Source organism: Taeniopygia guttata, chromosome Z, assembly GCF_048771995.1.
Source record: "Taeniopygia guttata chromosome Z, bTaeGut7.mat, whole genome shotgun sequence".
NCBI classification, from domain to species: domain Eukaryota; kingdom Metazoa; phylum Chordata; class Aves; order Passeriformes; family Estrildidae; genus Taeniopygia; species Taeniopygia guttata.
Window position 1 is genome coordinate 74,984,039 of NC_133063.1, and position 27,888 is coordinate 75,011,926.

Below are 27,888 nucleotides of genomic sequence, written 5' to 3' on the forward strand. Positions count from 1 at the left end.
GCCTGGAAAGTGACCACAGGAACTTCTAACTCAGTACACAAGATGCATTTATTATTAGAAAGGGTTAAACAGATTGTTGTCATTGCTACTAACAGAACCAAGAATGGTGTCTAAAGGCAAACTACAGCATCATTAGTGCTTACAGTGAGGCTCAGGATACGTCATTTTATAAAATCAGAGAATGTCACCAGCAGATGGAGCACAGTAGGGGAGCAATGTGCCTCTGGTCCATCAGGATATCATCTAGGGAGGAAAAAAATTTCTTACATGCTAGCTGTTTAAATATGTTAAGGTTGTTACTTGAAAGGGAGGAAACATGCTCAAAAATAAATTTATAAAATAAAAGGAGGTTAGAATTGCTCAGTGATTTCAAGATAGCACAGTCTTAAATGGTTATTTGAGTACTGTGTTTCCTAACATAGTATGTTTTACATGCACTGAGCTATTTCCATTGACTGTAGATCTCAGAGCATCAGAGTGGGGTTTTTTCTGCTTCTTCCACAAAATCTGCTTCATTCTGCTGACATGCTTTGTGACTTTTCTTCTTTATCAGCCTCCATCCTATTTGGAGCCTGAGGGTATCCTCCTCCATAATCACTCTCTTTAAGCTTCTGCCTGGATTTGCTTTCTTCAAAGATGAGTTCTCTGAACCTTTCTTTCCCCATATTTTTAATTTATTCTCTCAGCAATCACTTTCAATAATGTCATGCTGGAAATGAAGCTACACTTCAGATTTAGAAAACATGGCACTATCTGTCTTTCGTGCTTTGATTTTGGATGTGGGAGTATATCCAGGTCAGCACTGACTTTTGCGTGAATTGTTGGGGAGGCTATTTTCTTTCTGAATATAGGACTGATTTTTTTTTTTTTTTTTTTTTTTTTGTGTACATCTCTACATATCTCTGAAGTGCTTTCTATCTGATACATGAGTGGAAGTATTTGAAGGAATTTTCCGTGTTTATCTGAGAGAATGATATGTTGTACCATTCAAATAGTAGAAATCTGGTTTTAAGGTGATGAACACCGAAATACGTTATCAACAATCCTGCTTATGCAGGATTTACATAGCTAGTTCAGAGAAGTTTTAGTTCAGTGGCAGGTCCTCATCCAGGGGTCGAAGATGATCCCCTGCTTTCCCATTGCATCTCTAAAGCTTTAGTACCTCCTTTCTCAACAGCACAGAAAAGCTGGTCAGGAATACCAAAGAAATTTGTGTTCAGCATTTGAGTTTTAAATTCTTTTAATTAAACTTCTGTTAATATCTTTCTTTATTTTTTTGTTTAAGATAGGGGGAGAAAACCAGTTAATTAAAGCCACTCTATTTTGAAATACATTAACCATGCTCTTACAGACAAAAAAATAATCCTACTGTAGGCCACAAAACATTTCCTGTGATATTGCAGGAATCCCAGAGACTTGCAGTCCAAGAACTTCTGACAAGAGATGAAAATGCAGAACTTCAAGTATCCATCTTAGCTCATTCTCCAGCTACCAGAGTGATATTGATCAGAGAAGAAAAATTCTCTTTCATTTACTGTTTCTTCATCTGTCATTATAATAAGAGAAAAATTAAGGTGAATTTTTTCTGTGCTTAAGATTTTCTCTGCTGACCCCTTTACAGATGGGAGATTGGGAATTGGAGCACTTGCAGTCTTACCTGTGGGGTTGGTTTGCAGACACGAGATGTCTTCTGTTCTCATCTACTATCAAGAGAGACCAATGAGACTGTGATTTTGGCAGATGAATTGTGCTCTAAACCCAAGCCATCCCTTGTGCAAGCCTGTAATCGCTTTGACTGCCCACCCTCCTGGTATCCTACAGAATGGCAAGAGGTAAGAATTCATGTCTAACCTCATTTTATGACTTCTTAAACTCCTCATTGCACACATTTCAATGGTCAGAGGGCTGGAGCACCTCTCCTAGGAAAACAGGCTGGAGAGCTGCAGTAGGGAGGGCTCCAGGGAGAGCATAGAGCAGCCTAGTTTATCAAGTGTGCCCACAAGAAAGCTGAAGAGGGACTTCTGAAAAGGGCATGTAACCCTAGGGGAAAGAGTAGAGGGTAGATTTAGTTTAGATATTAGGTAAAAATATTTTAGTGTGAGGGTAGCAAGGCACTGAAACAGGTTGCCCGGGGGAGGTGTGGATGTCCCATTCCTGAAAGTGTTTGAGGCCAGGTTGGATGTAGCTTTGAGCAACCTGGTCTAATGGAAGCTGTGCCTGCCTAGTGGGGGACAAAGGGGGGAACTAGAAGAACTTTTAGATTCCTTCCAACACAAACTATGCTATGATTCTATGGTTTTGCTTTAGCCCATCAACAGGAATCATAAATCATTCTGACAAGCCATTTAGAAACTGCAAAGTGTGCATTTTTTGCTCTTAAAAATGCATCAATGTTTCCAGAGGCAAATAATGACCAGCTATTTCTAGTGCAAAGTTATTGGAAAATCTTTACAGCTGGCTATAGATTTCAAACAAAAATATCTGGAATATAATGGTCAGCTGCAGTGAGTGGACTTGGGTGAGCTATGTCTAAGTTTTTAGAAGGATTAAGGATAAAAGAGTCTTTAAAGCATTTGGAGTACTTAATATATTCTCAAGTAATAATTTTGCTTAGTACAAGAAAAATTCCACATGCTGCAGATTAAGAAATGTGTGTTAAAAACTTCCCTTTGATAGATGGATGCTTTATTGCACTATTTATAAAAATTCCTGTCTACACAATGGGTCTGTACAAGGCTTTCTATCATTATAAAGCACTCTGAATTTAGTTAATTTGTTGAAATCTGGTTGCAAATTAAAATGCTTGCATAATTCAAAAGACATAAAAATGCTTCTTTAAATGGTTGTAATTCAGCAGTTTTAGTAATACCACTGCAGGAAGGATAGATCTCGCAGTGTTGTCAAGACTAAAGGAAAAATTGGCTATGTGGTATAGTTGTAAGGAAAGCACCTGTTTAAATCTTCATTTTTGATGTGTGCAAGTCTTCATTCTATACTATGTGAAAACTATTAGTATTTTGCAGAGTGCTTACATATGCCTATTCACTGTCTCCATATAAAATCTGTTCCTCACTTAACCAGGCAGCCAAGGAGATATTAATGTACTTACCTAATGAACTTGGTTAGTCCATGAAGCTGGGAGAGCTTTGGGTTTGGGCAACCAACCCAGCAAAAATATTTATTCCAGTCTGATGGTCTGTCAAAGCTAGGTAATAAGCCTAAGGCTTTAGTCCTCTGCTTAAAACAATTCAGTGATATATCATGTTTTAATTTGTCTACTCATACTCACACACATGTATATACTTAGTTGTTGAAAATTTCCAAGTTATTGGTGTAATAAAAGTTATATTTGCAAATAGCAAATACTCTTCTACTAGTTCCTAACATAATAACAGAAGTCAAGCATTTTAAAATTAGGATATGCTTCCTCAACAAGTTTAAAGATACATACTTTCACCTGCGTAAAGTAAATTTTCCAGCTGTTCAAGGGCTCTCAAATGCTATCTCTGAAAGGCTTAGCAGATCTTAGTGAGGAGGAATATTGGTTAAGTATAAAAGCTTTTACAACTATGTTAATAAGAAATTAAAACAAATTGTTCACAGGTTCACACTGGTAGTAGCTAGCTGGCATCTTCTCAGGGCCGAGAGAGAACCTGTGCTGTGATTCATTGCTAAAGTTCAACAAAAGTCATATTGTAGCTCTTCTGCCTTATTTCCGCAGACTTTTTAGGCTGGACACTGAATATTTTCTGTGCTTACCTTTCACTGGAGGAAATGGTACAAAAAATGTGCTTCTCTACCTGCTGTCTTCTGCTTCTGTTCAGATGAGTACTGTGCCAGAAAAAAACCTCTAATCCATCAAAATCAATTTCCATTCTCTCATTTCATAAGGATGTCTGTGTTCCTTTTTTGCAACACCATCATCTTTACAGATATTTCCACCCTGCAGGAAAGCCAGATCTTGCAGCTCAGTCTCACACAGTTGCCCATCTGAAAACCTGCACCATGAGGCTTGTGCATTACACTTAGGGATTATTACAATTGTTGGCTTCTGAGACATGGAAAGAAAATAAAACATTGAGTAGCTGAGACAACTTCTGTGGGTGACCTCCAGTCATGCAGCAAAACTGCTGTTGACCACTCCAGCAGAAGAAAACCTGAAGAGAGATTATTTTCCTTGCATTAAGGGACCCATAACACCTCCCATCTCCCCATGCTCCTGAGAGGATTCCCCCCACACAAGCAGATGAGGGGTCCTTCACGAAGGTGCCTTCCTCACCCTAGGGAAGGTCCTTTAAAGTTTCTCCAACATGAAAGTGTAAAATCTGTTCTCCACACAGCCTGATTTCAATACATTTCTTTGGCCTCATCAGTGGAGTTTGTGGTGCTTTTCAGGACACTCATTCACACTGGTTTAATGCAAACACACAAAAAAACCCCAGAAGATTTAAACTCTAATTACCACTGTTTTCTTTTCTAAGCCTTTTATATTTGTAAGGAAGGATTTTCTGAATTAAATGTCATTCAACACCCTGGTATTTCTGGTAGATAAACAGACAATAATTATCGGTGTTGTATCATTAAAAACAATTTTTAAAACATCTTTTTACATATTCCAGACTATTTAATTTAAATATTTCTGTGTCTTAACTAAATGCATTAGAATCTTTATCATTCTCAGTTGTGCACTTCTGGAGCAGAGTTTAAGTTTTCATTTTACAAGGTCCTATAAATATCTGTTCTGCATGCCTGAAATGGGAGACATCCATTAGTAAATCTTCATCCACTTTTGTTTTATTTCTAAATAAGTGCTATAATTTCAGTCCCAACATTCTTTATTTGCTCTTGAATGCTGTCTTTGCTTCAAAGATAATTAGAACAATGACTTTAAAACAAAGTCAGCATGGGAAAATTGGTAGTATTTTCTTATATTTTCCTTTCTATTTCTAATCTCTACCATAAAATGTCTCTTCTAAATTTTCAAATGTCAGACCTTAAAAGAAACGAGAGACCTTATGAGAAAAAAGTGTTTACTCCTTTTGCAGGTGCTTTATCTTACTGTGGAATCTTAGCAGAGAATTAATTTTTGACAGTAAGGAAAAACCTATATTATTCTATACCTTGAGTAGAGAGCAGTGTAAAATTAAACCACGTGGGAGACCATGGAAAGGGACCCAGGGGTCCTGGCTGATGGCAAGCTGAACACGGATCAGCAGTGGCAGGGCCAGGAGGGCCAACCCTGTCCTGGAGTGTGTCAGGCACAGCATCACCAGCCAGGCAAGGGAGGGGATTGTCCTGCTCTGCTCTGAGCTGGGGCAGCCTCACCTCGAGCGCTGGGGCAGTTTGGGTGTCATGATATGAGAAAGACATTAAACTGTTAGAGAGTGTCCAAAGGATATGCTAGAAAGATATGCTAACTCTCTCGTGTTAGAGAGCATCCAAAGGAGCACAGTGAGGATGGTGAAGGGCTTTGAGAGGAAACTGTGAGGAGCAGCTGAGGTGACTTGGTCTGTTCAGCCTGGAGGAGACTGAGGGGAGCCCTCAGCAGTCTACAACTGCCTTGTGAGGGGCAGAGGAGGGGAAAGCACTGATCTCTTCTCTGTGGTGACAGTGAGAGGATCTGAGGGAATGGTCTGAAGCTGTGTCAGGGGAGGTTTAGGATCAATATCAGGAAAAGGTTCTCCCCCCTGGGGGTGGTTGGGCACTAGAACAGCTCCCCAGGGCAGAGGTCACAGCACCAGCCTGACAGAGCTCAAGAAGCATTTGAACAGTGCTGTCAGGCACCTGGTGTGACTCTTGGGGCTCTCCTGTGCAGGAACAACACTGTGTAAGTGAATAAAGTCCAAGAAGCAAGAAAAGATATATTTTGTCTAATGTCTGGTAGAGTTGGAAGGACAAAGAGACTTCCTAAGATTCACTGATTGATAGTAGGAACTTACTTTGTGATATTCATAGTGAGTAACCCATTTGGTATCTTGTATATGATAAAAGTCCTTAGGCAACATTGGAATAATACTTTTAATCATATTTTGATCCTTCCTCAGGAATGAATTTTCCTCAAAGGGGAGGCTGATAGACATTTTCATTTTCATTAGTTGAAAACCACTGTCTTTCCTGCTTAATTTTTTGAAGTCTTTGAGCTTTGCAACATTCTAAATAAGTAAGACAAAAGCTGATTTTACATATTAAAAGAAAACAAATATAAAAATGTCTTTCTGCACTTCCTCTCTGTCTTTCAAAGAAAATGTTTATCCTAAATACTCAGGCTAGCATTAAAGTTCATGCAGCTCTTTATCTAAGAGAGAAAAGCCTTTCATGACCGCAAGATTTTTTAAAACACTCCCCTTTTAATTGCTCAAGTATACTTTTTAATACTTCTCCATATTATTGTCTACTTCCCTTGAATAACTTCCATGTCACAGGCTATAAGCAATTCCAGGTCATATCAGTGTAATGCAATCTCCCCCTTTTCTTTGCTAGAAAAAAGGAGAAAAGTAGTTGAGCTGGCTGAACTGAGTGGAACTGGGAACCTGTTACTAGCCTCAGGAAAAGGACTTCAGGAGAAAAAAAAAAAAAAAAAAGCTGAGCAATTAAATTTACAAAAAGTAGTCAGGAAAGCTACTAAATTTGGTTACTCAAAATTTCCTGCCCTCCTTGAGTAGAAAATTGGATGCAGAGAGGGATATTTACATTAAAGAGAGAGGGGAGGTGTGTTCTGTGGATATTAATAACCTCAATTTACTTGTCTACTGCTGGACAAGACTTTTCCACTGTGTCAGAGCTCAGACACAGATATTACTATTTAGATTCTCTACATCACATGCAAGTGTCTCATTTTCCAGGTGGAGAGGGCAATGCTGACTCACTGTTTCCATGTCTTTTGAAAGAATACTTTGAAAGAGGACACTTCAGAAATATTGAAGCAGTTTTTCTAAAACTTAGCAAACTAAGATGCTTCCCTTTTTCAAAATAATTTTGACATTTTAAAAGCAGTCTATTTCAAGGTCTCTGAAATTTTTGTTTTATGTTTTCTGTTTGGCCAAGGCCAAGTGTTAATTTCTACCCTAATTCACAACTAGTTTTGCAGCAAGTGGTGTGATGTGAGGTGGCTGTCTCTCTTTTCTCAGTGTTCACAGACCTGTGGCGGTGGTGTCCAGAAGCGAGATGCACTTTGTAAGCAGCGCAGGGCAGATGGAAGCTTGTTAGAGCTGCCAGAAACCTTCTGCTCCATGCCAAGGACCATTACACAACAAGCCTGCAAAAATGAGGATTGTCCCAATGAGTGGCTTCTCTCTGACTGGACACAGGTATGCTATTTGTTTGCATGAGTATTTTACAGATCTTGGAGATGAAGTTCCTAAGCCAGTTGGGATAGAGGAGCCAAATAAAGTCAGACTTTACAAAGCATGTTATGCTCAGTTTTGTCCTGTAATCTGTCCTTATCATCCTGGTTGAGGATGTTATCACTAGTTCCTCTGTGGTGTCTGCCTCCACAGATGTGCTTTAGCTATCTGACAAAGCCTTTAAGACCCTTCTGGTGTAAACACAAGTCACGCTCCAAATGATAAATCCCTGCCTCTGTCCATGCCTTTGCTTATTATTTAATCCAGGGCATCGATGAAGAGTAATCTTTATTACCCTAGACTACATGCTCTTTGTTGACAAAACTTAGCTGTTCTGATAGTCTTTTCCTCTTGGGGCCACTCCAACCCTTTCCTATGATGAAGAGAATAGAAAAGAAGAAGAAGAAGGGAAGGAACAGGAGAAGAGGTGAATGAAAGGGGACAGGAGGAGAGATATTATAAAAATATAATTTTACTTTATAAGGTCAAAGCAAAGGCAAAGGTTCATGCCAGTAAGCGTGAAAATCATTGCACATCTTTCAGTTTCTACCACTACTCTTCCAGTCCTCTTTCACAGAAGGCAGTGGAAATCGGAAACTGGAAATTGTAAAAGAAGTGCCACTCGCCCTACCGAGCTGTCCCACCTGCACCATTCTTATGGGGATCAGTCTGGGCATTTTAGTCAAAGTAGTGGATGTTTTCATAAAGTCTTCTGCAGGAGGCATTTAGCCATTCTGGTGGTGAAGATGGTAATTACAGACTGCTGCTTGGTTCCAGTGCAAAGAGACACTGTCTGTATTTCATTTTCCACAATACTATATGCATAAATATGAAACTGAATACCTATTCTGAAGTCCATCAAACCTTGTCCACCTGTGCAACAAGCACTACAGTCTGGTATTAGAGGGTTTATACTATTCTGTGTAGGCCATGTGTAGTAGTAATTAGAAGGCTGAGGTAATTGATTGGTGACTAAAATACTCATCCCTTTATTATTCCTAAATGGATTTGCAACAGCAAAGCTTAAAGATTAAGCTTAGGTCAGATTTTATCTGGCCAGAATGCAACTGTGATCTTCAACTCCATGAGGTCTGCTCTTTTACATGAGCTGGAGTTTTTCCAGCCAGCAGACACAGACATATAGAAACAAAGCTCAAAGGCTGCTTTGAACTCTAGCACAGTATCATTAAAACAAGAGACCCCATCTGACAGAAAAGAAATGGTAACATGAGCATGGAAAGAATTTAAGTCTTACAGGACAGAAAATAACAAGTATTTAATCTCCTTACTATGCCCGCACAATTTGCAGCTGCATGGTCAGATGCTGCTCTGCTTTATACCGCTGTAACATTTTGAAAACTATAACTGCTCTATCCTGCGCTGTGTGTATGCAATGTGGATATGGGAAGTGAGGAGGGAGTGTGTGACAAGGAGCACCTTTTTCATTTCTCCTATTGTTTCTCATTCTGTTCCTAGTGTTCAGTGAGCTGTGGAGAAGGCACACAGAGTCGAAATGCTATTTGCAGAAAGATGCTGAAAACCAGGGGCTTTGTTATTATCAATTCCTCACTCTGCCTCCCTTTGCCATTCTCATCCTTGATCAGGCCCTGCTCACTAGGCCCCTGTGCACGTAAGTGGAAAAGGTGTTTGGCAGTGTCTGGGGAAAAGGGATTGGAAGTCCTTCACTAAGAAATCTGTGCTATTTCCTGCTTCACAGCCTGCTTTTGCACTAGTATTACTCAGTTTTGTGGAGTGGGTTTTTCTGTCTGTCAATAAGCCAAGCCATTGGAGGAGTGCTACAGATTTCACTAATGGAGTTGGATATCAGCCAATGTGCTGGAAGGGAGCTACTAGTCCCTGGAAGAACTGGCACAAAATTCTGACCAAAATCTTGATCTGAATTTCACAGCTGGAATGTAGAGGCTCAGAGATACAGCACAGCAGCCAGAGGGCTGAAGCAAATAAACTGCTAGAACAGCTACAAGGAAAATGGTTGGGAAGGGATTTTGCTGATGATCATTGAGAAACTTATTATTTCATTATGTCACTCCAAATTCTCTATGACGTGAGATTTCTAATGAACCATGTGGAATATGTAATTCTAATAAACCATGTGTAATACAAGTTAGATGTATTTTATGTTGGTAGTTCATGCATTTGTTTTTGCCCATCACAAGTCCCCCTGTACACTCTTCCCTAGTTTGCAGTAAGCCAGCTGGATATGTGAAAGTCAACCTAGCTTCAGCTTGCCTCTGAAACTGCTGAATGTTGGGTATGTGCGGAGAAAAGATGATCTGATGTTTAGAATTAAAGCTTGGACCAAATTTTGCATGGTATTTACTAATAATATGGCTATGCAGCTTAATTTAGTGCTTCATAATAAAGATTACTGACACAGAGATCAGGAAACCAGAAGGACACACTGAAGTAGTGCACTTTAATAGTATTTACCATGTTTTTAAGCCTAGCCCAGAGAGGTTTTTTTCTGTCCAACATCACTCCTTGAGTAGCAAGACTTTAATTCTTCCTTAGTGTTGTGAGCTGCAAGATCACATTGTTGATCACATTGAAGGTTTGGATGATAAACACTATTCAGTGCATTTCTTTAATAAGTCTTTGTTTAAGTACTTTAACAAGAACCATGTTTCCACTGAAGTTTTCTCTCTCCTGTAAAGCTTTTATCCCTGACTATTTGGTTTCTGCATATTCTCTAGGCCACTTTCACGTTCCTGAAGTGTATCTTGTTATTCCTCTTATTTTGATTGTTCTAATTTAATATATAGCAGCTGGTGGCCGGGTTCTCCCCTTACTGTCTAATTGGTCAAATGCTGCCCACAACAATGTAAACTACTTGTTTAGTTTAATAGTATCACACACTAATTATATAATGATATTTCAGGGCACAACAGACCGGCTCATAAGCAAAGCCCTCATATTATGGCTGTAAAGCAAGTTTACATCCAGACAAGGAAGCAGAAGAAACTGCATTTCATTGTGGGTGGATATGCCTACCTGCTGCCCAAAACTTCTGTTGTCCTCCGATGCCCTACAAGGAGGTTCCGGAAATCAATGATCACTTGGGAGAAGGATGACAAGAGGCTTGTCAGTTCAGCTCACATCACCATTGCACCCTACGAGTACGTGAAAATCCATCATCTGAAGCCTTCAGACACTGGGACATACACCTGCACAGCAGGGCCAGCCCGAGAGCATTTCATAATTAAACTGATTGGAAGCAACAAGAAGATCATTTCTGGGCAGCCAGCTGGTATTAGGGAGGAAGAAGCCATGACAAAGGCTGGCTTAAATGATGCCTTGCGAACAGAGGATAAACATCTCAATGGGATTTTCTTCAATGGTAGCAAGCCTGAAAAGCAAGGGCACCTTGCTAACCCCAGCAGATGGTATGACAATATTGTCTCAAGGCTGCTACAGCTCAGAGGGTGGCCAGTGGAAAATTTGGAGTCCTGGGAAGCCCAGGAGTCTGTGGAGAGAAATGCATCCTCAGAAGAGGACCAGAGCCAGGAGCATAGCCTGCCATTTACTATGGTCACAGAGCAGAAGCGCCTGGATGATATCATAAGGAACTTGTCTCAACAGCCTGAAGAGCTTAAAGATATCTACACTGAGCATCTTATTATTCACCTAGCCCATGAAGTTTTCAAGAGCTACTTGGACCACCAGGAATCTGTGCTCAAAGCATCAAGGCGAAAAGTTTATTCAGCCTCAGCTGAGTACCCTTTCCACAGACGTGTTTCTGGATTTACCAGCTCCCTGAGGACATCATCTGCTGAAACATTTATTCCCACCTCTGTAGACCTGGCAAATGGCTTGCACAGGCCTCATCAAAAGCCTGCCATCCTCCGAAAGATTTCAGCAGCACAACAACTTTCTGCTTCAGAGGTGGTCACCCACCTGGGACAGACGGTGGTCCTAGCAAGTGGCACACTGAGTGTGCTGCTTCACTGTGAAGCAGTGGGAAACCCAAAGCCCACCATCAGTTGGGCTAAGAATGGAGAGGAAGTGAAATACAATGATAGGTAAAGCATGTTATTTAACTTTTAAGAAAATAATTGATATTTTGACTCGTCACTTTCCATGTGTTACTACCAGTCACTCCGTGGACAAAGCCATGTTTTGCTGTAGTCTGATTTCATAACAGGAGGAAGGGCAAATGCATGTGAATTGGTAAATGGGTTAAACAGGGCACTGTAAATCTTCAGCAAGGTCTGGATGCTGGGTCAGACAGGAGCCTTACTTCTGACTGAGTAAGTAAAAAAGAAGGGATTGAAAGTACTAAAGGACATAAATGCCTAATACAGTCAACAGAGAATTCTTCATCCAGAGACTGGGAGTCATAGCTTATTTTCCCATCTGAAGGTGGAGATTTTGTGCTATGAAGATTGATATAGAGATATGAAAACTGGTCATTGTTTGTTGCTGTTATCCTCTGTTGGAGCTGAAATTGCATTTCTCCTAGTGCTCCAGGGGGGCTTGAGAGATATGTAAGAGAAGACGGAGGAGATGAGGCTTTGACCTTCCACATATGCATTAAACTGTCCCAGGATAAGCCTCAAAGGGCATTACAATCACCATTTACTGTGTATATTCTGATGAAGGCTGTAAACTGTGGAACTACACCTCATGGCTGTTTGCAGCTTTGCTGTCATCTCAACAGACCGATCATTTAGCCTTTGTTTTCTCATCTGAATTGGTGAATCCTCATCTGTTTAAATTCTGGAATGCTGCTCCCAGGTGTCACCTGAGAAGTTGGCAAAAAAAAAGCTGTTATCAGTATACCAAAAAAATTATGCTGTTTTTCCTTTAGGTAGTATTTACTTTCCACTCACTCCACATTATTAATTTGTGTGGAGGAGCACAAAGAAGTTATTTTCAGTACACATTATATGTTCAACTGTGTTGATAACATACATTCTTCTCATGTGTATGCTTGGGATTTTATAGTTTGGTTCTGTTCTGTGAAAAATCATTATATAAGAACAGGAAAAGACTGTAGTAGGCAGTAATAATGAGCAACACAGTACAAAAAAGTTGTCCAGGGATCTGCTAACAGCTCCTTCTGCATAAGATACTGACCTCAGCTCAAACATATACATTTAGTCATAAGGTCATGCGAAAAGAGGGAGTCAAAACAGAAATTAATTTCCAGTGTGGTGCCCATGGATCATCCAGTAAACTCTTGATTTAGGTAAAATTGCCCCATCTATACAGTTATGAAATTAGCTTCTTAGCTCCTTCTTTATTTTTACTATTGAATCAATGAAAAAGTAATTGCTTTCTATAATGATCTGAGTTTCCTGGTTCTTGTCTCTCTGTCTGAAGGCTAACAAGTATATTAAATTTAACACAAAAAAAAAAAAAAAAAAAAAAAAAAAAAAGTAACTTTTGAAGGGGTAGAGCTCACGGAGAACAAGAATGTACCTGTGGTCGAAATCACATACAGTCATAATCAGGACTTGGACATACAGAATCCCTTCATTTAGATATACTACTGTGAAAATATCTGTAGGCCACCCCAAAACAAGTTTCATATATAAATTTTCATCTAGTGTTTATATCCCATTAGAATTGGGCCATTAAGTTGAGGTTTTTTCTCTACTTGAAATTACTGTGACTTCTGTGGCATCCATGAAAGGGAAGGGATGTTACATGAAGTTAATATATGAGGAATGCTAGACATTACAGACATGAGAAATTGGCACGTTTATTTTATACCCTAGAATCTCTCATGGTATCACAACATGTAGATTAATTTAGCTGAAGCAAAAGACACTTATATGATTCCTGAAGTTTTAGTTCAGATTTTTTTATATATAATTTCACAATTCCTTTTCAATCTTTTTTTCTTTCCTATTCAGTTTGGCTAAAACTGCCTTTAATATTGTGGCTTGTTTCTGAATTATCAGTCAGTTGTGTGTGTTCAAAATTTCTATCAGAAAGTCTGAGGAAAGTATAATTTTTTTCCAGTTAGTGGCATACGTCATTCACAACTCTTCTTTAAATATTGAGGTAGTTTCTGCTATATGAACTTCTTTTTGCACTCATCATTTATAGTTCCCCCAGGCTGATGTGTGGGGGAAGAAATTACCATGCTTTGAGCTTCAGGTGCAACTCAACACCTATATCTCGGGAGCTAATTTTTTGTGAATTTTTTTTTTTCTGAGTTCTTTAAGATCAGTATTGTATTCTGGCTTTGGCTCAGAATGCTCTTGCTGCCCATTAGTCAGCTGTGTCAATGAAAGCAGCGGTTTTAAGAGTCTTACAGTGTCCCGCTGTAAACTGCAAGGCCGCAGATGTAAACATGTGGTGGTATGTCTGGTATGTTTGAACTGTCCCTTAGCTCTGCGGTTTGTTTGCTTCGTACTTTGCCAACCATTGAATGGAGAAGAGGATTTTCCAGCCCACCTCTGTCTTAATGGGAATAAGGAAATAAATAGAGGTGGGTTTTCTTGTACCAGCCTGAGAATGGCCAGAGAGTAATGCTGAAGTTCCTCAGGTCACACCCTATTGAACATACTGAGATTTCAGAAGTACTTGGTGGGTATTGCAATTCTTAGGGTATCGGCTGCTGGTTTTATGTTGGGTGACAGCTGCCTGTTTTTTATATACAAACCACTGAGATAAAGCATTCACCTTTACACATTGTGGTCATGGGTTTTGTCTGAGCCAGTGATGTCCAATAATGATGGTTGATGTATGGCTTTATTCTCATTGTCCCATTCCCTAAGCTATTTCATCCACCTAAAGGTATGACTTCTATTGTGTGACTATCCTTGCAAAAATTAATTTTGTTTGGCTTTAGTATGGGTACAGTCACAAAAAGATTTAACATAGGCCTCCAGAAAGTGCTGGTTTTCAGTTACTTACAAGAACAAAAACATGTGACACAAAGAGCTACAACAGTTGAAACTATCTGTGGTTCCAGTAAAAGATCTCCAACTTGTGTCAGCCTATTCGTCCTGAGTGCATATTTAACAAAAGACTTACTCTCTCCTAAGGTTAAAGCATCAAGTTAACAGCATGGGGTCTGAATGCCATTTCAGAGCCTACTAATATCCATATCAAAGTTTTTTGATTGCTGTATATGTTGGAAAATATTTTATTTTGGAGAAAATTCAGACTAAATTCCTTGGGAATCAATTTTAAAAGTGAAAATTCTTTGAGGAATTTATGCATTATTTAGTAAGCCTTGCATGTATGCTGCAATTTCTGTCACTGGAAAACCATTGGTACTTGATGATTCAACTTCTTTGAAACAGAAATAAATTTTATAAAAGGTCACGGAGCAGCATATGAACAGTAAGTGCTATGAAGTTAGGTGTTTGTGAGGTGTTTGTTAGGCAGTTGTCTGATTTAGTCATTGATATATGTCCTGAATTTTTTTTTTTTTGTTTTGGAGACAATGCAGTGTGGAGCAACTGAGATGAGATTGATTAAATATTAAGCTGTATAATTTTCAGTCCATAAATGAGATTCTGAAGACCTGCTGGTGACTTAAAGAATTGCTACAGCTGGCTGGCTTTTTTCCACCCCTTATAAACAACATGTAGATTAATTTAGCTGAAGTAAAAGTCACTTATATGATTCCTGAAGTTTTAGTTCAGATTTTTTTATATATAATTTCACAATTCCTTTTCAATCTTTTTTTCTTTCCCATTCAGTTTGACTAAAACTGCCTTTAATGTTGTGGCTTGTTTCTGATCTATCAGTCAGTTGTGTGTGTTCAAAATTTCTATCAGAAAGTCTGAGGAAAGTATAATTAATACTTTAATTAAAAACAATACCTAACAAAAATAGCAATCTATGAGCAAATAGGCAATTCAGCCAAAATAATTCTATACAATGAGGATTGATAAAGGATCTGCTTTCAAGAAAAGTATCTATGCTAAATTGTGTTGCAAAAATAACAGAATTATTAAAAAGAAGAGGACATTATGTTTGTTTCTGGAGAAAGACATTAAAACTTGGGTTGAAAGGACATGAGGATGGAGCTGTAAGAGTTTATTTTTTTAAAAAGTCAAGTATCTACCTGGACTACCTCTATTTTTCAAATATTTGTGCTGGATCTTGCGGTGACTTAAGCTGACAGAAAGTGGTTTATGTAAGGAGAAGTGATTAATAACAAACAAATTATGTATCCTTGTGTTTTATAAGGTGAAATATTAGGCAAGATCTTTCCTCAGCCTGAAGATGTCAGAAACATTAATTAAAATTTAAGGGCCTTGTAAGCATTAGTTTGGTGTAAACTGAAGACCTGCTTACATGCTGTATTTGAAGACATGCAGACAGAACACAAGAACTTTTAAATGTTACAGGCTGTTATAATTTGGGACAACTTCTGAAGATTTAATGAATTCCATGTAACGATTGAAGCAGTCAGTTTTAAACTAAAAATTTATGTGTGAGATACTGATGTTCTGCAAATAAAAAAATCTGTTAGTTATTGTCACTGTTAGTAGTGACTATCTAGTCAGCCCTGGTTTTCCTTGACAGCAAAAGTGGGAAGGGAATTAATTCAACAATTGGCAGGTTTTTGGCCGTGCAAACACAGATGCAACTTTAAAAGTATTCATGTTTGTTTTGCAAATGTTAATTTTTCTAAGCATTTACAAAACTTGTTTAAAAACAGGTGTTTCTTTTATTGATAATGACTATTTTTCTTATCACTCACAAAAGGGTAAAAAATAATGTTAACTCTGGAGAATTTTCCCTCTAATACATTTTGGTGGGTGGCCCTAATCTGGTTTGGTTTAGAGATCTACCACCCACAGTGTTACACAAAATCAAGTATCTGTGGCTTTTTCGTCCATGAGACAACAGTTTTTATAGTGGTGATGGGAGTAAAGTAACTCATCAATGAGTAAAGAAACTCATCAATTCCAGGATCTGTGAGCAGATTTCTATTGCATGTGTTTTACAGGCATATCCCTCCCCCAGTTTCACCCTTGCCACCCACTGTCAATCACAGCCTCTATTCAGAGTTTACAAGCAACAACTGCTGAAAGTTGCTGATGAGAACAATAGATTTTAGCTACAGTTTCAGCCAAAAAGAAAACTCAGAGAAAGGAGCAACAATCATGAAACACAGTGTGATGAAAATAAGGGTACATAAGCACAAACCCATGGACTGAATTCTTGCTGGAATAGTGTATGTCACGACCTTATGAGTTATACCGCTGTAAAACCAGACAGTGAAAAGAAGCAGTTCATAAGAGCACTAAGTCCATGTTAATTCAATTTAACCATAGGCAGTACACTGAGCTCCTGGTAGGTTCCTCTTACTGACAGTGGAAAGAAATAGTGGATTTGGCCCAAGGAGGAGCTGAAAAATCCTCTCTGTCTTCACTGACTATTAGGGAAGAATCAAAACTGCCGAGTTTGTACAAGCTGCCCATCAATAAAAGAATCTGAAATGATTTCAGGCTTTAACATTGACCCTGTGGTTCACTTCACTTCTTTCTGCATAGCTTCAGCATGTTTCATGATTTTTCCCTTGCAATAATTTGGCTTTTTCTCTACTATTGCTATTCCTATGCTGCAGAACTGGAAGACAGCAATGCTGGGAAACTCAGTCAGCATTATGCAGAAGTGTTACAGCAGAGGAGGAGGTTTCACTGGGCAGATGTCCTAATTACTTGTCAGTCTTTCTTTAACACACATATCAGCAGTAGAGGAACTGGGAATGAGACTAAAATTTAATATAAGAAATCACAACTTACAGTCTCAATGTAAGAATTTAAATTTCTTCATAGATTTTTTAACTTAATCTAAAGGCCTGATCTATAAAAAATATTACCTAAGCCTAAAAATTCCCAGTAAATATGTTCATGTTCACATGGACTAAGAGACTATTACATCTTTCTTTCTTTCTGCTTTATGCCAGGTTGCTCCTTCAGCCTGATGACTCCTTGCAGATTCTAGCACCTGTGGAAGCAGATGTGGGTTTCTATGCTTGCAATGCATCCAATGCCCTAGGATCTGACTCTGTCTCCATTGCTGTCACCCTAGCAGGTAATAGTGTAACCTCTGTGATTGCAGGTCCATGTTACTTGTGTGAATCTGGATAGAAGTTGTTTGCAGGGGAACAGGTTTGCTAAAGCTATGTAAAATGCATCAACAGAAGTACACTGGTGAAAATACAGGGTATGACCTCTGCAAAAACCTGAGACTTTTATAGGTAGTTTGTGAGGTTTATGTGTCTCTGCAATACATCAATGCTTTTTCTCACTTGTATCTGACATGTTCTTGAAAACAGTGCTTATCCTGGTTATTTCCATCCTGTAGGGGCAGTGCAGTTCAAACCTCCAAACATTATGCTTCATTTTAAACCTAACGCTGATCTGTTCAAATATACAGATAGATTGCAGGAGTTACTCAAGTGTACATTAGGCAAGCCAGGAAACTTCCAGAGCTGAATCTTTTACAGGATCAAACTCTACATTGTATTCAGTCACAAGCATGGCTAACACTATTTCAATTGTAGCAAATAGAGGTTCTCAAAAAATTAGATTCCATGTTCCTATTTCTCTAGTAACAGGTTCTAAAGCAGATTAAATATCCTGTGCTGGTTTAGAATCCAATTCTAAAAAAACTGATCCAGATAAAAGCCAATGTCAAAGTGAGTTAGAAGTATGAATCCAGCTTCTTCCAGGTTCCCTAGCAGACATGGTCATCAGGCTCACAATCACATCAGGACTAGCAGAAGGGTGGAGCAGCAGACATGACAGCTAAGGACTGTGACAGGGCAAAGAGGTTTTACAGAAGGAGGATTTATCACCAAGGCAAAAGTAAACATGCTAGGAATACGGAAAAGCTTCTTGATTTTGCAAACTTGTCCATTTCACTGCCTCAGCATGTGGAAATGCTTGGAGGCTTCCAATGCATAGGCAGCAACCATCAGCTGCCATTGTATCCATGTATGACTAGAGGAAGGAACAGGTGTTGATTAGATTTAATTTAGAAAAAAAATTACACCAAACACAGAGAAAATTTCAGTTAAGAGAAGCATAAAGAAAATCTAAGAAGGCAACAGTGGGTAACAGTGAAGCTTAGAAAAGTAATCAGGAAATCAAATAGAAAGAGACTTTGTCTTGTTCTTTAACAGAATGGGTGAACCTTCCGGAGCAAAAAGGAAAGATCTGAATTAGAGCTACAAATTACCTGTAGGCAAAACTGAAGAGACCAAGCCTTTTTGCACTACTACTATCAGAAAAAACTTTGCTGAACTCCAGGCAGCAAGGTAGAATTGCTGCCGTTAGGGCAGTGTCATATTTTAGAAGCAACTAAACCGCCACACTAAACCTCTTATGCCTCACCAGCATGAAGCTGAACATGACATTAAAAAATCATCAGTCAAAACTGCTATTCTGTCCACATTGTTCAGTGAGTGTAAAAGCCAGAGTTTTTGTACATGCTGTGGCAATAATTTTGTATGACACTGTAAAAATAACGCATTAGGTATACATGTGACACAGAAAGACTTTAAATTTTTTATTATATTTAATTATCAAAGCTATATATTTATAGCTTTTATATTTAAAATTTTAGGTGAATTAATATTCATGCTTCCCAGACTAAAGCAAAACTCCTCTTAGGAACTGGTATACTTTTGCATCTCACATCCAAGGCAAAGAGCTGAACAGCTTATAAAGTGAGGCCATAAATAGCAAAGTGAAATGCTGAGCAGTTTTTGGAACAAAGTAACAATCTTTTTGGCATAATGGAAGTATTTTCTCCAAAAAACATGGAAAGCTGAGATCATCTTTAGAGGAATCAAGAGTGGGGACAAAAGCTTATTTCATTGAAGAATTTTCTGATTCATTTAACACATGCATGGAAAAAAAAAGACAGTGGAATATGTTTGTGAGAACCCCGGGATTGATTCTGGGGTCTCATGTGGTGGTAAAGTCTCTCCTCCAACCTGTGCTTCGAAAGAAAGACTCCGCAGCCTCTTGTTGTTCGGTCTCAAGGCAGTTTATTGCTAGTTATCTAAAAGATTGTCCTCGCCCGCTGCGGCTGCCTTGGTCAGCGGCCCAGGCAGAGGCACACACACTCCTGACACCCTCACTGTCCGGTGTCTCCGTCGTCTCTCTCCGTCCAAGGCTGCTGCTATCTTTTATATGATATATTACGTATTATATGTTTACAGATTTTCCCCAATACCTACTATCTATGTTACAATGTGCTCTTCCACTCTAAACCAATCTGTGAATGCCAACATCACCAAGAACATGGAGGTAAGGAAGAAGAAGGAGGAAGAACAGGATCAGGCCCACTTTCCTCCATCTTAGAACTCCTGACCCCCCTGTACAAAGTAAAACCCCCCTGTACAGGTGTTAAAACCCCCTTGTACAATACTAAAAAATTTTCCCCTCTAATTTGTGACTACTTTTACTATACCATCTAACTCTCTGTGACCGCTTGTTCCACTTTCAAAGTTGGTAACTCATTCCATGGCTCAAACTCAAGATCAAAGATGTTTTCAGCTGTTTGCCAGGGTCTAAAATGCTTCTGACCAAGGCCTGGAACCTCTGAAAATGTCTGAGAGACATTTTGAGTTCTGACATATGTTTGTTTTTTTTTTTTTCCACAATGGTTTCCTACTCATTTATGGGTTCAACAGCTAAAAGATTTTTAATCTTGTGGTGGGGTTATGGAAACCAATCAGGAAAATAAAAGGCTGATGGAGAGCTGAAGAATTTTTAATTTCTTTAGACTTTGCCAAAAAGTATCAAAACTTTTGGAGGTATTCAAACAATAAAATGCAGTATTTTACATAGCTGTTCTTGGGCATTAAAATCACCAAACTAAAAAAATGTAAAATACAAAAAAATACCGAACTGATAAGATGGGAGTTACAGATGAATGGTATATTTTAAAAGACGTGGGAATACAGCTATATGAAGAGATTTATATTTAAGACTGACTTAAATTTTCAGAACTCTCCATGAGCTCAATGAAATCAAATTATTTTTCTCACATCCATCTTTTCTTTGTGAGCCAGTGCAAAATTAACACACAAATAAAGCTAGTGATAGACATTAGCCTGAAACTGCAGCTTTTGGAGGCAAACGAGGATATCTGGTTTGATATCTGACCAGTTATTTAAAATGGGGGAAAAAATATGTTTATAGATTTTTTTTTTAATTGTGTGCTTGAAAACATAACACTGAGTCAAAGACACCCAATTCCCATGTGATTTGAAGCAATTGTGTTATGTTCAGCTATTCCTGTAACATCCTGACTGCAAAGCACTTTCTCTGAGACCTTAATTCAGCTTTTTTCAGCTCTGCTGCATTAGTCCTCTCTCTCAAAGCTAAGCTTGGGTACCTCTCACCTGTTTTGTAAGCATCCTTTTGCAGTAGCACAACAAAAGGTTTTGCAGAAGGCTTCTTGAGCCATTGATCCTGGATAACTTCATAAGTAATCCCACAAAGACACAAAAGCAGCAAAACACCATGACTTGCTCTCACTAATGTTGAAAGCACACTTTATTGTGGGCAAGCAGTAGCTCTATTAAGATAAACCCCTTCCCATCAGATAACCTGTTTTGTTTTATCTAAAACACGTAGTAACAGTGTATGGCATTAATACAATTTATATCCTCATCTTCTTCTGCTGGCTATTGTGAGAAAACTTTCTGGTTATGATCTGGTCTTCCCCACACTGGTGTTTCCCCTGTAGGTTAAGGAAACCATGATCAGTGTGTAGAAACAGCTTGCATGTTATGCTAAACTTTCTCCACTATTCTTGTAGCCATCACTCAGGCTGCTGGATTTAGTCTTTACCAAAGGGTGGTGGTGCAGCTGCAGCACCGGGCAAGCATCTCACTGCAGCTCCAGTTGTGCTGGTGTTTATTGATTCAGCTGGTTCTCCTGTATGTCCATATGGCTTTAATGCTATTCTGCCTCGGCTTCAAGTGTGTGTTTTCCTTTTTCAAGACAACTTTACTCATGGAATTTGATGACATTGAAATATTAGAAAAAGCAGGGGTCTTACACTTCATTTTCTGTTATCTGCCTGCCTGTTGTATGTACTTTCACAAGGAGTGTTCCAGCCTATCTATCCCATTGTGACTCTGATGTGCTTGTTATGATAAACTGTGGTGCTTCTTTTATGCAGGAAAGCCCCTGATAAAGGCATCAAGAGCTACCATGATCAACACTGAATCACTGGCTGTCACGGTTGATATTGGAAGCACGCTGAAAACAATCCAGAAAGCAAACGTTAGCATTAACTGCCAGGTTGCAGGTAAAATTATTCTCTCCTGTGCCAGTGCCTTTGGCTATAAATTTCTGTGGGATTCTTTGCTAAATTGGTATCTACAGTTGCAGCTGAATGAAATTGCAAGGTTTTCCTAGGTCTTGGACAAACATCATTGCTTCCATTAATTCTTATAATAAAATTTGTCCCCTTTTTATCCGTATCAAGCAAGGCAAGTGTTTAAAAACTTGGGCTCAAAAAAAAAAAAAGAAAAACAAACACAAAAAAAAAAAAAAAAAACCTGAGCCAATGCGACAGGCATCATTGTAAGAGATACATGGTATGGTCTGAATGCAACAAAACTGTTACACGTGGCTTCCTGTTGGGGATGTTCCGCGACAATATACAAGCATGGACTGACTAATTTTATTACTGATAGGGATTTTTTAAATCACTCCAACTACTTTCTTCTTTTCCTGCCAAACTTATTTTACATTAGAGGCTTGTTAGCACTCTTTTTTTTTTTTCCTGTTTTTTTTTCTTTTTTTTTTTTTTTCATCTTGGAAGTACAGGAGTTCAGAGGAATTCTACTGCAGCGGGATTTTCCCAAAAGCTGTTTTCCAGTCAGAGACTGAATATCCCTCAGTCTTACAATGATAGTTTGCATCTTTCCAGTGGTAACAAAAATGGGTTGACCTTATCTGTGTGTGGCAGTCCTACGGCTGTTGGTGGGAATGGTGTTGATATAAGGAGGAGGAGCTGGGAAATCTCTAAAGACCTGCAGCCATACCATGGATTCATTACTCTTTTATGCACAGTATGACACACTCTTGCAATCAGACTAGTGCCCAGTGACTTTCAAGGAAGAAGATGAAAATGATACGTGTTTATTCCCCCAGGTCTCACCATGCTCACCTGCACGGACAATGTGCAAAAGAGACTAAATATTATATTGACACAAATTATTTTGGATTTCACTCTCTGGGTTCTGTTGGCTGCCCAGACACATAATGCACAGATTCAGACTGTTATTGCTGATCTAAGTGTAGCCATTTCTCTTCACCAAAAGCACCAGGTAAACAACAGGATGTGACTAAACAAAATTTCCACAGTACTTACAATATCAGAAAATTACAGGAGGAAAGCTCAAAATTGTAAGGAACACAGATTCAAAGTCTTTTCAGAGGGGAAAATAATCTCTAGCAATTTTGTGAAACTCACCCACTATGACAACATCCAAAATGGAAAATTTTAGCAGTGTCTTCTTGTCTAAGAGAAAGCTTTTTGCTATCTAGTATCTTTATATTGGAATCTTCTGTGACACAGAAGAAATGTTCTTAAATCCTAATTCTCTCTGTGAGTTAAAAAACAAAATCTTATGCTACTACCTCCATATAAAGTGTTAACTATGTTGATACCGGAGAGTAATGCTCTTGAAATTATCATAAAATCATAAACCATAAGCTGGGATGTTACAAGGGGAATAAGAGAGTTAGCAATGAGGGAAGATATGTTTTAGGGGAACTAGAATCCCAATTTTATAAAAATAGTCTTAATAATTCAACAGCAATTGCAAAACAAGCTACCTGGAGGAATGATCCAAGAACAACAATTTCTATCAACATCTCACCTACATCTGGAAAATGAACCAGCTCATAAAACCTGCAACATAGTATGTGAATAAATGCAGTTTTCCTCCTAATGTAAGCACAACCTCTTTGTTTTAGCATCAGCTTTATGATCATTTAGCCTTTTATGTAGTTTTGATCATCCTTAGAACAATCAGTTCTAAGGAAAAGAGTAACGTGCACTACTTCTGCAGTCAGTAAATGTGTTGTATCCTAGTGAGTTCTTTAGGGTAGATAAACTTTACATCTGTATAGTTTGCCAAAGCTCCCCAGAAAACATTAACAATGAATTGGCTACTAAATCATAGTAAATTAACATGCAACTGTTAATGCAATAACATCTGGCATTAAAAAAATAGATTAGCATGTGAGAGCAAAGTTAACACAGATAGAAAACAAATTAACATATCCAGAAATTATGTGGAGACTTGTCTGGATGAAAACAGCTCTTCACACATTGTTGTAAAGCTATAGTTTTTCCTTCTAGTACTTTCTCTCTAGTCATGTTAGGATGTCCTGAGCCAGCACAACTAATGAGGGTTGTTCTAGGTCAGAGTTCAGTGACAGTTTATCCCATTAATATAAGCTGTGTTTCTATCACTGTGCTGTACAGGCTGTGACCGTGTGTGTATTGGCTCTGGATATCTCAGCTCATGTAAGGACACATCTTTACTGAGAGTCAGCAAGACACCAGAATAGATACTTACAAGAGAAATATTAAGGATCAGTTATGATATTCTCTAAAGTTGCATTTTCTGTCAAGGGCCAGAAATATACAGATGTTGATTCACCTGGAGAAGGTTTCTTAAAAATAAGAGATAATGGAAGAGTATGCAACCAAAGCCTAGGCAGTGATTTTATATCGCTTTTCATCTTCTTAAGACAGGCATGAGCACAGTAAAAGTCTGTCTTCTGAGTTGAAATCTATAAACATTAACTGAAAGACAAGGGAAAATAGAATTATTCTGAATGCATTAGAGTTTAATTGGCACCTGATGTGATCTATGCCAAGATGAAGCCCTATTTCAGTTTTACCACAAAGACAATGTCATGGTTTTGATCAAGATTGAAAGCAAACATTATTTCACTTGACATAACATCACTTCTTTGTCTATAGAGGTGAAGGAATATATTTTTTAACTATTGTTAGGTGATTGTGGTAAATTCCAGACTTTTCCAAAACTAATCCTAGGAGAACTCCCACCCAAAAGTCACTTAGGAGTCTTGCAGATTCTTGTGACTTTCAGCTGGAGGATTTGCTCCAAGCCTCAGAAAGCCAGCAGCATTTTTGGTGCGGGTAACTTTAGTACTGTGCACCATTTCACTCAAAAGTAGGATGTGAGAGCAATTTGGATCACATCAGCATCACTAGGAAGCTTTCTGTCGATTTCAGTGATTAAATTTGCATACCAGAAGCTTCAAGAAAGATGGCCCAGACTGTTACTGAAAATACAGTTTGACATGTAAGAAGGAACCAGTTTTAAAAATATAGTTTGTAGGGCATTCTGAAAAATGTCATGTACAATTAGTGGCTGTTGAGTCAGAACAGGTTTGGAAGGATGGCTTAAAATATGTTACCTTCCTGTCCTTATCTCCTTGTATCTTTGTTGTTCTAATTGCAGTTTTCTCAATTCTCCTAAACAGTCCTTTTCTCTGTATTTCACCTACATGTTGGAGGTTTTATTTTCTAATTCTTGCCTTGATATATGGCCCATGTTTATTCATCATCTATACCAGATTGTGAAATATTATTCACTATTTCAAGAATGTTGTGGCATTGGAAGATAGTCACCACTGTTAGAAACTTGTATTGCAGTGATTCCTTTCTCCCAGAGCCACTGGTTTAGCAAAATTATCTCAATGGACTTCCACGATGCTTCTTACTAATATTCCATGTAGTCTTTTTGTGCTGGACACATGCACATTGATGGAGGGGAAAGCTGAAGAATAGACTCGGGTAATTACTCACTACCTAAAGTCTTGCCTGCCCAGCAAAGTGAGTTCTGTTTCCAGCTGACGCCTCTCAGACTTTTAGTCTCTGTGATACTTCTGCAAGGGAAGCACTCGGCCCTCTGTCTGCTGGCATCCGCCGTTACCCAGCAAAGCTGATTGAAATGCTCTTGCTGCTCCTTGCGCCAGAGATGCAACATGTGTTTGCTCGTGCCTGTGCTGGCTGCCTCCTGCTCCCATCTTGAGGCTGCTCATTGACATCCACTGCTCATCTTCCCCAAAGCAAACTGTAGAAAGAGCTGTGTGTCTGCAAATCTCCTGTTAGTGTGGAAACATTGAAGACAGGGGAAGTCCACTCTTACAGAGTACAATTAGAAAAATGTTTTCGTAACATTGGTGAACATTTTGTAGGCACAGTGCTTCTTTCTTAGACTCAATAGCAATACCTCAACATTATGGAGATCTCATGTTTAGCCTGTTTCTTCTTCTGCTAGTGAAGTGCAGAAGAATCTGCCTTTCTGGACTAGGACTATCTGAGTAGCTGCCTGCAAGAAGCATACTAATTGTGTCTGTCTCTGTATTCATTTAGTTGTTTTATTTGACTCACTGCTCTAAAGGACTGTGGCTATATGAAATTTTCCTTGTCCCTTCCCCTTTTTCTTTAGCCTTCACTCAGTACTTCTCATCTCTTCTTCCACTATTTGCCTTACAAGTATTTTTTGCTTCGCAATACTTACTTGTGTTAGTTACACTTTACCAATGTTTTTCCAGGTGTTCCTGAAGCAAAAGTTACTTGGTTTAAGAACAACGTCAAGCTGTCCTCTACTCACCATCTGCATAATGGTTTGCTGTTAATAGCAAATGTTTCTCTATCAGATCAGGGGTTATACACCTGCAAGGCATCCAATCTTCATGGGGAAGTAACTGAAAGCTCCCAGCTGTTGGTTCTTGGTAAGTCCAGGGTATTTTGGTATTTTAGACTAGCAACAAGATGAATATGGCTACTGGCACATCCAGATGGCAGAACTAATCGGTCGTTTTGGAAAGGGGAAATGGCATGCAGGCAGCCCTGTTCTAAGAAAAGCATTAGTCTCCATTTGTACTCTGGGCAGCATCAGCTGAAGCAAGGTGGTGGTAAAAGGAAAGTGAATAAGGAGAAAATGTCTAAGAACAGGGATTGCACCTCCCAGTCCCAAGTTACTCAGTTTAACTCTTTCAGACTTTCTAGGTAAGAAAAGCATTTATTAACCTTAACACATCTAAAAGTGACTATCTTAAAATGAGAGTGATGGCACTTTTTCCCTGTGAAGTGCTCTGTCTCCACTGAGCAGTTTTTCCATTCAAAGCTGTGTGATACTGACCCACTTCACAAAGGTGCATAAAACCAGTGCACTTCTAAAAAGTACATCTCAAGTACATCTCAAGTTCTGTGTAAGGTGAATTTTACTTTCCCCTGTGTTTTTAAACACCAGACAGAAAGCCCATCTGCGTGATTTAAAAGATAGTGGCAGCTGTGAAATGTGAGTGGAAATGGTACCTGGTGGGAACTGGAATTGTTGGAAAGGCGTTTCCTTTCCTAGTAACTCATCTTTAATTTCTGCATGCCTGGCAGATGAATGATCCAGACAGATTTTTTAAGCACTTTAGTAGTGCATTTGGTGGTGAAGTCTCAAATTTTGAAACCTATTCCTCACAACTGGGGCATTAGATCTTTCTCAACTAGTGAGCTTCTAGAGGATGTATAACAGTGGGATTTTCACAGACAATAGCAAAATAAAGGTTCAAACATTTCTCCTATTAATCCAGACTGACTCTAAAATCTCAGTCTGAAAAAATAATTTGGAAAAAAAATCAGCTGAGTTTCAGCCTATAAATAAAGTCTTCCAGATGATCTTCCTTTTCTGATCATTATAGTTGGCTTAGCTTTTAAAGATGGTAAGTTACTGTGAGTTACGCAAGTTGCTTATGTTTGTAAGCAAATTACATTTTTAGCTCCTTGATGGAACAGAACAGTTCAGGCATCCTTGATTTGTACTACTGGTGCTGAATGCTATCAGCAGTAGAAAACTCGCATAATGTGTGCCATGATCTAATTGAGAGAAGATGAAGCCAGTATTCATTTCGATCAAATATCACATCATTTTTATGGCAAGTAGACTTGGGAATGCTAGGCATTACCTCAATTTTTAAAATAGAATTGTGATTAGTAAACATCTAAATCCTGCAGTTCTCAGCATAGACTGATCCTCTTGAGCTCTTAACTCTTAGTCCTTTGGAGTTCTGCCTAAGTATACCACAGGATCTGGCAGCATTATAACCATATTTAATTAGAGCTTGATCCAGGTTGTAGCAGACTCTAAAAGTTTTTCACTAATTGTCATGAACATTTGATTTGGTTTCTATGCTGTATAAATTTTTCTTCCAAGCTGCTGTATCTCCTGATACTATATAACTCTGTCACATATGAACAGGGACATCCAGAATGCTGTGGTAACCTTCAGAGATAATTTCTTTAATTTTGTGGTCACATTGATACACATGTTATTTTAATAATTTCTCCAGCACCTTACCTAACATGAGGCAAAGTTTCAGTAGTTATCCAAAGTTGCTTAATCTGTCCCTGTGAAATGGCAATGTTGCAGCACAGTGAAAACTGCAGCAATATCTGGGGAGAGGGAGGCAGGTGGGGTAGAGGGAGAAGAGGAGCAAGGTCTATATCCCAAGATGTTTTCTGCTTTAGTGCT

General features: G+C 38.7%; 1 protein-coding gene across 5 annotated transcripts in view; it reads left to right on the forward strand.

Annotated features, from left to right (window-relative positions):
• Window positions 1-27,888, forward strand: part of ADAMTSL1 (ADAMTS like 1) — a 391,430-nt gene that overhangs the window by 339,603 nt on the left and 23,939 nt on the right. For all 5 annotated transcript variants that reach the window (XM_030258675.4, XM_030258676.4, XM_072922779.1 and 2 more), the window contains 7 exons: window positions 1,622-1,832; window positions 7,128-7,307; window positions 8,820-8,973; window positions 10,243-11,383; window positions 17,248-17,375; window positions 21,486-21,614; window positions 25,916-26,095. In XM_030258675.4, the coding sequence (XP_030114535.4) occupies window positions 1,622-1,832; window positions 7,128-7,307; window positions 8,820-8,973; window positions 10,243-11,383; window positions 17,248-17,375; window positions 21,486-21,614; window positions 25,916-26,095 (2,123 nt within the window). The remainder of the gene's footprint in view (window positions 1-1,621; window positions 1,833-7,127; window positions 7,308-8,819; window positions 8,974-10,242; window positions 11,384-17,247; window positions 17,376-21,485; window positions 21,615-25,915; window positions 26,096-27,888) is intronic.